At 34.7% G+C, this 10,380-nt stretch overlaps 1 protein-coding gene across 1 annotated transcript; it reads right to left on the bottom strand.

The window, feature by feature from the left end:
- Window positions 1-1,353: 1,353 nt before the first annotated feature.
- On the bottom strand, window positions 1,354-3,050 carry LOC149535252 (uncharacterized). Its single transcript, XM_089805612.1, has 2 exons — window positions 2,810-3,050; window positions 1,354-2,652 (listed from the first exon to the last, which is right to left on the bottom strand). The coding sequence occupies exon 2, from the start codon at window positions 2,621-2,623 to the stop codon at window positions 1,499-1,501; it is 1,125 nt and encodes a 374-aa protein (XP_089661738.1). The 5' UTR covers window positions 2,624-2,652; window positions 2,810-3,050; the 3' UTR covers window positions 1,354-1,498.
- Window positions 3,051-10,380: the final 7,330 nt, after the last annotated feature.

Here is a 10,380-nt window from a genome sequence, read left to right as displayed (position 1 = left end):
TGCTTAACACAAGCCCAATAACATATAATGAGGCACGATGAATATATATGCCAATAACAATATGGAGCCCGATAACAGTATATTAAATGGCTGTTGTTAATCATATTCAATACATACACTACTACATATACATAAGCATATATATATATATATACACACACACTTACAGAAATGTAGTTATGATAATCAGCAGCAATTTAATTCATTTATAAGCTCAGATCAGTATATCAGATAATCCATGTTTTACTTCTACTGACGCTAAAACATTAACATAAGTGACTAGTTTTGTTTCTAAAATATATTTCAAAATATGAAGTTTATAAGAATTAATTCCTTTCGAGTTTTTTCCCCACTTCTCTATTTAGAATGTCTCGGTCATTTACTCAGTATGTACATTAACACTACATGTATGTTTCCTTGTTTCCAAAGACTTTGAAAATGTCCTTCCAAAACTGTATGAATGTTCCATTCCCCTGAGCAATAAAATCATTTCAGAATAGTATAACCAACCGTGAATCCTTTGGAGGTGCAAGAGCCCATCCACCTTTACTGTATTCTTAGCCATCGCCTATTAATATTAAATTCAGATTCCTGTGCTATAAGCAACTAGGCATCTTCGTCAATATACTTAAGGCTTCTCCATGCTTCAAACATGAGTGTAATACGATTGTAGTTTAACCATGCCTTTTCCTTTATGTCATCATCTTATTCTGTTTCCTTGATTATCAAGATGAAAGATAGCAATGCCATATCTTCCATGTGGGGCATGGATTCAGGTCTGCATCCATATTTTCTTCTTTAATATTCCTATTGAAATAGAAGCCATCCAAATCTTCAAAAAGATTTAAAAAAATCATTATCTGAGCTTTCATACATTTCTCCTTCTAAAGAATGCTTGTAAATCAGTAAAACAGTTTACTTGCTAACCACAGAACAAAATTGAATCTTCAGTCATACTTTAAGTTAACTAGTTCATTTAATATAAAATCAAAGCAGTTAAGAAAAAGCAATATCAGTTAATGTACTTGTTTGTGAATTCTTTGCACCAAGCCTTCCTTACATAAAACAAACCAATGTCATCATAGTAGAAAGTTTACTGGTAAGACAATTGTTTACTTCTAGCCTAAATGCCAAATGCTCAAGTACTTTGAGGATCAAAAACTTAGAAGGAAGTCATCAGTTAATCCGTAGAAGTTGTAAGTAGGTTGTATCCTAGCTTGACAATCAGCATTGCATATTGCCTTAAGTTTAACCATCAAGAAGAAAGGAGGAAAACCCATGTCTGATTCAACTTAAATGAGGCAGTTCCAAAATAAATTCACTTCTCAGCTAAGCACACATAACACGGGCAAATAAAGGACAGAAGAAAACATTGAATTGCTTTGTTTAAAATAAAACTCACTCAATGTATTATGTAGAAAGCCACATAAGGAGTCATTTCCAATTTAAAACAACAGGAGATGATCAATCATCAAGATGTAACTCTCCTATAAAGCAATCAAATCTGAGTATTAGGCCTAGGTTCCAAGGCTATCATCCTAGGAATCCATTTATTCAGTGGACATTCTGCAAGCCAATTCCAGAACCCATCAATTAAATTGTATGTGCAAACATCTCGACTCCCTTTCTTTCTCAAGCACAGATAGTTCTCTATACCGATGCACTCACACTCATAGAAATAAGGAGACATCCACTTAGGATCCTGGCATAAAGAGGGTGGCATCCTTGTAATCTCCTTCCAATTCCAAGTACAAGATGAACCCTCTTCCTTCTCTAAGACCCACACAATCCCATCTTTCAAATACCACTGGTTCGCAGACGAATTAGCCAGGACTGCTCCTACTAATACAACTGAGGATCCACATGCAATCAAATGCCATTTACATTTCCTTATAGCCACAGGTAAAGGCACCAAACTCATACTTGAGTTACCCTCTTGTATGTTGTACACCAAAAAGCATACCTTGGGCAGTCTTGTGGCACAAACTATAACATCTTTGCATAAAACCAAACCATGGTGCCTCGATATTTTAACATTGATAGGCAGCTGGAAAACAGTCCTCCACGAATTTTCCGTGGAATCATACACTTGTATGTTGTTTGAATTTGAATGCACATCACAGCCCACAGAAACCACTTCATAGCTCTCTTTGCTCCCACAGACAGTCCCTGCCACCACGGCTTTCGGCATAGACCTTGGCATAAATTTCATCGGAGGAAGCTCGAAACTTGTTTTCATAAGTAGATTGTAAACACGAAGCGTACCCTTTTTAAGTAACCGTGGCCCTGTTCCTGATCCATAGTAAAATCTCCAAAGACCTTTGCCTGGGCTGGCTTGGAGCAAAGAGGAAAGAGAGATATTATCCCAAGTTTTCCTTAAGAAGCAATAGGCCATACAATTTTCATGCCGATTGCCAAAAACCAGCCATGGATAGCCATTGGGCATTAGAGAAAAATCTCTAGAAGATAAGCCAGTGATGCACATAGGCTGCAATGGAAACCTAGTGTATATCCTTTTCTGGCCATCATTTGAATATCCATCAACGTCAACTTTAGCACAATCTTTGTCCATTGTGACCATACCTTTAGATTTTCTAGATAAAAATAGTGGATCCATACTCATTTCTTCAACTATCTCTTACCAATCAATCCCTATTCACATTTTCAAAAAATATGTGTTATTTTCAACTTCAAACAATTGGTTAACCAGAAAAAATTCAGTCATTTGTAAGGATCTTTCACTTCAAATAAACCCAGTAACAAAAGGGGGGAAGTTTCAGCTAAAAAATTAAGCAAGCTCATTGCATACCTTTGTCACGACAACTTGAAACAATGCATGAAAGTAGAACGAACTTGTGTGTATTGTTAATGATGAACTCACTGAAATTTATTTATACTGTAGCAATGGAATAACACAGAAATGAGTGCCATCAGTCCCATATTCTATCCGATCTATTGTGATAAGGGTTCCTAGGGTTTTAGCTTAAACTTATTTTAAGAGATTTTGGGCCTCGGGCGGTTTATTTAAGAAATTGAAATAAATGTATTTCTTGTTTTTAACTTCAAGAAGAGGCATCTATAGATTTTGGGCCTCGGGCGGTTTATTTAAGAAAATGAAATAAATGTATTTCTTGTTTTTGACTTTAAGAAGAAGCATTTATTTTCTATGAGGGTCCGTTTGGTTCGTGGAATTTAAAAAATTCGAATTTCTACAAACCTTGGTTTAGCCAAATCAAAGTTTTATATATCTTCATTCCGATTTTTAAGATTTTACTGAAATCGTTTGTTTCAAATCGGAAGATGCGTGTGAAGACACATTTTTATGCGTAAGCTTGGAGTTGAAGGCAAATTTCAAAAAGTAGTCCAATCTATTGTTTTTACACTCCTTAAAAAATAAAACCAGGTTTTGATTTTCAATTCTTACTTTTTTTTAGGAAGTTGGAAAACTTCGTTTTGAGGTAAAATTGGAAGTCCCGTATGCTAATTTCATTTTGCAAATTTTGAAACAAATGCACAAATTTTCAAATCGGAGTTTTGAAAAAGCCAATTCCTGTCATCTTCCAAGAACCAAACAGACCCTAAAAGTAGGTAGGTAATAGCAATTTGTGTGTTTCAGATAAAATATGAAGTCTTCGCCTTATTCATTTCGAAGAATTGTGAAGAGCAATTTTTAAGTAAGTAACAAATATTTAAAAATGAAGCATTTATTATAATTATTTATATATTTAGTAATATAGATAAAATATGTGGAGAGATTTATTTTACTTTATTTTATTTTGACAAAAGTGGACATAGCCATTGCATTATATAAGAATCGTGGAGAGCAATTTTTAAGTGGGTAACAAATATTTAAAAACGAAGCATTTATTATAATTATTTATATATTTAGCAATATAGATAAAATATGTGGACAGATTTATTTTACTTTATTTTATTCTGACAAAAGTGGACATATATATATATATTGCACAAGGTCAATAAGGATTCATGGTGGAAAGAACTCACCAAGAAAACCTCTACTTTCGCCCCATGAAAAATCTAAAGCAACTACAAAGTATAAAAAAGGGCATGATAATAATTTTTTGCCCAAAAAACCTAAAACTACTAAGTTTACAAGTTTGATCATATAGAAAGAGGTCAAATACGTTTGCCAATTTGAATATATAACCCTCCCCACCTCCCAAATGCATGTGTGAAAAATGCCAAACATAGTTAACCTAAAAAGGATTCCCACCCCAATTATGAAGTTGACATTGCCACAAAGGAATAGATGTGGTGTCCTATAGCACGAAGAAGTCACAATCACCTCTGTGAGTTGCGCATAGAACCAATAGAATATCACCCAGAAGAGCCATGGTAGTTAAGAATCATTCATCAATTGAAGAGCCGAGAAAGCATCATCATGAGAATCCAGCCTATAGGTTGAAAACATACTGGAGGAGAGTAGTAAAGAGCCATGTAAAACAAGTGAAGGCACCCAACTATCTGAGCCAACAAAGTTGCATTATATGTATCAAAAAGCCAAGGTGGGAGCTAGTTTAATAGAATAAAGTAAAATATACCACAGTCACCATCAAAAGCCAAAGTCATGCCTACAACTTAGCCATAAGATATCCATAATGACACATGTTCATCTAAAAGTCAAGCCAAAACCAAAATTGTGTATCTCATGAAAAACTTAGTGATTGTCAAAATCTGAAAACACACTTGACCAATGGATAACTTCATCAATGTGGGCAAATAGAAGATTATGGTCATCACTCTTAAACTAAGAAACTAAGCCCTCATTAACAATAAGCACATTATTAACAAACTCAATGACATTCCAATTAGGAGGAGACAATTTTGAAAACTAGGTATACCCCATAATCAGTTCCTTGCCCACATAGGGAGCACTAAAAGTGTCCATGGGAGAGGAGAAATAGTCATGCTCAAGCATGGACATTTGACAAAAGGCCTACTCCTAACATAGGCATAAAAAATATAGGCCCTAGTTACCAGCTATAGAGGTCGCACTTGTTGAACAACAAAGGATTTTTTGATAGGATTGTAAAGTTCAACAAACTCATCCTTATGAAACAGGAAATGGCATGGAAAGATTCCTCCCACATTAGCATCTCCAGTCCAAAAGTCATACATCTAAACTACCAAAAGTAATTTATTCCCCGTAAGGAAATGGGGTTGAATGACCTAATAAAAAAATGCATTAGGAAGCTCCCGTGATTGGGATAAGTCCAATACATTTGACAAAAGAATTAAAACCAGATGTGAAGGAAAATCAATCATTTTATTCTTAGGAAATAAAACATGATCACCGATGACATGGCAGATTTAATACCCCTAAATTGGCACATTGGCATTCTGAACCAATTTTGGTGCATCAATCTTACAACATCTATTTGTTGATCAAATTAAGTCCTATTGTACTAGGCATTTCTGATTCTAATCATCTTTACTTGACCTAAGTTGTGAATGCTGAAAATCCCTAATCTATATTAATCACATATTTTATTTTATTCCTTAATATTGATTGAAATCACCTAAATTTATCTCCTAATTGAATTAATTTAATTATAAGTCCTAAGTACTTTAATTAAATTAAGTCCACCATCTTTAGCTAATACACATAAAATAGGAATATATATATATATATATATATATATATATATATATATATATATATATATATATATATATATATATATATATATATATATATATATATATATATATATATATATATATATATATATATATATATCATAAGTGTTGAAACTAATTATTTAATTAATTAGAATATCTTATTATGATGGCATGTTTGAATGGATCAATATTCTTTCCTTATTCATCTCATATGAAAAAGGAATTAAAAATATTGATTTAATAAAATATGCTCATCATGATTGTTGAAAATAATTATTTAATTAGAAAAATAATTATGAGCACATATTTGAATGGATCAATGTTATCTCATTCAACTCCATCAAAAATGGAGGACTCAATCTCACATTCAATTTGAACCATACACTCAATTTAATCTTGGGCATTGATTGGATCCAACATTCTTCAAAAAGAGACCGCCGACCTTTCATTTGGGAGGATGCACATGAACAATATTGAATCATTGTTGGATTGATCACTCAAGTGCTTTGCATTCAAATCTTCTTTGTTTTACATGCTCATCATCTAGATTATAATGCACTTATTTAGCTTAACTTGCTCTTCATTGTTCTTAGATTAGTTTGAGAATCATCTAGATTAATTCATAATCTTTGCATTAAAAAACATAGATTAGATTGCATTTGCATTCATTCAAATCCTTTGTATTAGTTTGATCTGGTTATTGAACTCTCAATTCTGAGAGTGTATAATAAAACCCCATCTAGTTAGAAGACAACATATCACCTTGTGTAGATAATATTCATTTTGGGATGTTACTAACAAATAAAGATCATGTTGAAGTGTGTGTAGAATTAGAAGCCCATATTTAACACTCACATTTCTAGCACCATCCATGGGGCAAAAAAGTCATTTTTTTGGCCTCATCTTTTATTCATTTTCAACATTCTATTTTTTGTCTGTACAAAACAATGAATCCTTGCATGCCAAAATGTTTTATCATATGAGAAAACTAGAAGTTCACATCATTATCTATACTTCCTCACATGGTGAAAGCACTTTGATGTAGGGACATCTGAGGTTCCTGAAGGTTCAAGCATTTTTTATAGGAGTGGTGCTCAGTCACTACTGGTCGTGTTGTGGCTGAGGTGCTCGGTCATCATTGGTTGCTCGACACCTATTATACTTGATAGGTGGATGTTGCTCGGCTTGTATGGGTTGCTCGACATCTCAATTGGGAGCTCAATAGTGCTTGGGAGTTTGATGATGCTCGGCTTGGTCTTTCTAAAGCTCGGTCTAGTCTTGGTCCCTATAGGTGTCAAGTTGTTTGTGAGCTGACTTTTGGTATTTAATTCGTATTGTAGCTGACTTTAGGTATTTACTTTGTGTTGTAGCCAACTTGTGGCCCAACTTATATTTAATGTAAGGGTTTTAATTGAATTTTTAATAAATTGGGCCAACTTATGGCTTAGTTGGGTATAAGTAAGGGGTTTTGTGGAGTCTTTAGGCATGATTATCATCTAGCTTGGAGAAGAGGATGTGAACTTTGAAGGGCTAGTAGTTGCAGCTTGAGAACTAGAGAATAGCTTGGTGGACCTGAGGGTATAAGTGTAGATTCTTCTTAGCATTCTTATCCAATTATGGATCTAGACTAGCTAGGATTGGTGTTTGTGGAATTGGATCTTGCAAAATTGTTATTGTAATTGTTGTTGTATTTGGCCTTAACTCGGAAGGCCTTACAACTAGGCATATTGCATGTAATCAATTATCTATAAATACAGAGTTGTGGTTTGGTATCAGATCTTACATTGTGGTTGCATTGTTGTTGTGTTTCCACTATGCGATTATTTACAAGGATCCAGTTTACCTCCAATAGGGGTGCCCTTGAAAACTCATTGCATCACACTTTCTCACGTGATGCAAAGCGAATCCTCATGTGGTGAGTTGCAAAGTCTCACACGAGACTTGACATCAAAATAAGGAAAATTTGTATTTTTAAGTATGTTATTCATGATTTTTTTTATCTAACCCCTATTTTCTGAAGCATGTATTTTATGATTTCTTATTTTCGAAGTGGCTTAATAGTGGTTTGCAAAATGATTGTCAAAGATACCTTGCAATAAACATACAAACAATACTAATAGTTTGATTATAGGACATTTGTCAAAGATCCTCTTGTCAAAGAACAATTCAAACCTACTCAAACAATGTGTCTATTTTAATTCTTTTCAATAAAAAATTTAACAAGGTTTATGAGCTTCATAGGGCTCTAGACAAAGGAATACATGAGTATGCTCTTTGCTACTTGGAAGTGATGCCCAAAAGTAAATCAGAAACCTACACGTATTTGGAAGATGGTACCCGAGGGAGGCAAGAAAGGTGATGATTCTCCCAAGAAAAGCTTTGTATGAAGAGATGATGCTCTTTTCCTTTTAGGAAAATCAAAATCTTGGAAAAAGACAAGTTGGGATTGATAAGCTAGCTCGGTGATGAATATCTTCTGTGTGTTTGGTTTAGGTGATGAGGTAGAGGAGTATGATGTTTTCCCTTTGGGAAAATTAGAAACGTGGACCCTTGATTCTAAGCTACAGCCTGAGTCAACCTTTAGAAGGCCTACCAGAGTGATCCAACCTCTAGGATTGGCCCAAGCGAGCATGAGCCTAATGTTGGTGATTCCACCTCACTTTAATAAAGAATCTTTGTAGAGTAAAAAACCTCAAAGGCATGTTAATTTCTTCCTCTTGATTCTGATATCACATATCAAGAAGGGACTATGCTTGTTGCACTGGCCGACATCGCCCCCAATCTTGCTAGTCAAGTGTGTGCATTTTTAGGTGCTGGTGTGGGTTACTGGCCTTAACCTCATTCATGAGGCCACCGAGGATTAATGTGAACAAAAGCCTATTAAAAACTATGTAGTCAATTGCTACCCGGTTCACCTCCGAAAGAGGGCATAATCTATTTGCAAGGAGGGGGAAGAATTTCTCCTATAGACCCTCACCATAGACATGTACCTGGATGTTGGAAGGTGGTATACACCTTTGACCCCTGCCACAAGGGTTTTCATTGAGCATATATGTTATTGAGTCCTTGGAATACATGAAAAATATGGGCACCCTCTAATGGGGTGAAACAGCTGTGTGAGGTGAACACATGCACATAAGTTATGAGACAAAGGTTTTACTGCCTCCACCATTTTTGGTTATAGAGATAAAAGAGTGTCTTTTTCGAGTCTATAAATTTTCCAAACTGTCCAAAAAAAAAGATCAAGACTTCCTCATCCCTCTGAGTTGATTTGTCCTTGGTTGGATTGTTTACAACTATTGCTTGTATTCCCTTGTCTGAAAATCAACTATCTACTTGCAATCCAAAATGGTGTCCGAATCTAAAAACAATGTCCACATCTAACTAAAAACTACAAACATTGTCAGTGTAGACACCTAAATTTGATTACATCACTAGGTAATCTTATTTAGTCATCTTCTAGGACATTATTGATTAAATATCAAATATTTAATTAATTAATCATCATCCCCTGGTGAATTGATTTATTAAATCTAGTCCAATTGATAAAATCAAATGACAACCCAAAGTCAAATTATCAATTAAATCCCTATTTCTCTATTAAATTAAATAATTACATAAATTTATTTCATTTAATCCCACATCCCCTTTTTATTAGATAAATCATATAATAAAACAATCCCAAACCCCTGATCATTCCTAAAACCCTATCATTACCCAAATCCAACTCATTCACCCATACTAACCCAACTTAGTTAGCTAATTAACCTACCACATTAATGCGAAACCATTTTCCTCTTAATCCCCTACTAATTCAAAGCCTAATCACCCTCCTAAACATATGGACAACTTTAAGCATGGGTTAAGACTTTCTAACCCAAGCCAAAGTAAAAAATCCTCCCCATTCTCTCGCATTCCTATATAAGAGCATTAATGGCTCTTACATGCATTTATGGCCCTTTAATGCCTCTTACATCCCTCTTCTGCACAACTTCTTCCTCATAACTCCCTTTGACCACTTTTTTTTTACCCTCTTCCCCTATCCAATCCCCTTGTGACACTTTTCACAAGGCTATGGCTTTGAAGAAGCACAATTCATGTGCTTCCCCTTCCTTGCATCCTATTCCTCCCTCATTAAAACTCCATCTTTGCATCTTGGCTCTCCATCTCACTACCCCTTAGCATATAAATTGGACCCTTCCCCTCTCACAATTAATCCACTTTTTTCATGCAAACTTATAATGTCCCTTTGAAGAACAAATCATCAAACTCACCCTTACAATGCCAGAATCCATACTCACCCCATACACCATGTTTTCCCTTTTTTAAGGATCATATCCATTGAAGACTTGAAGCATGTTTGACCATACATCCATAATTGCTTGGACATGTCAAAACATCAAGGTCATACTTGGGGAGCTCACTATTCTTGGTTTACCTTCCTCTATAGTGTTTCATTTGTCTTATCATATGTATTATTATTTTATTTAGATGTGTGAATGCTAGATTAGTTTTGATATTCATAACACAATAATTTTATAGCATACAATCAACAATCTATCCCAAAACTATCAAAACTTATCAGAATCTCTTCAAATTTAGTCAAAACTTGTTAGTCTATCGTTTAATGGCCTATGCTTTTGCAAAAAAAATTGTGAGTCAAGACCTATAGGTCAGTCTATCTGTGTCTCCTTGAGTGGTGCTATGTACTTCCTCACACAGAAGGATGGGTTTCCT

Source organism: Cupressus sempervirens, chromosome 10 (assembly GCF_028749045.1).
Source record: "Cupressus sempervirens isolate cs-2001-9-10 chromosome 10, ASM2874904v1, whole genome shotgun sequence".
In the NCBI taxonomy this organism is placed as follows: Eukaryota; Viridiplantae; Streptophyta; class Pinopsida; order Cupressales; family Cupressaceae; genus Cupressus; species Cupressus sempervirens.
This window is presented reverse-complemented; position numbering and strand designations above follow the sequence as displayed.

Coding starts and splice junctions, on each gene's coding strand:
- LOC149535252 (XM_089805612.1), bottom strand. CDS start 2,623: ATGAGTATGGATCCACTATTTTTATCTAGAAAATCTAAAGGTATGGTC.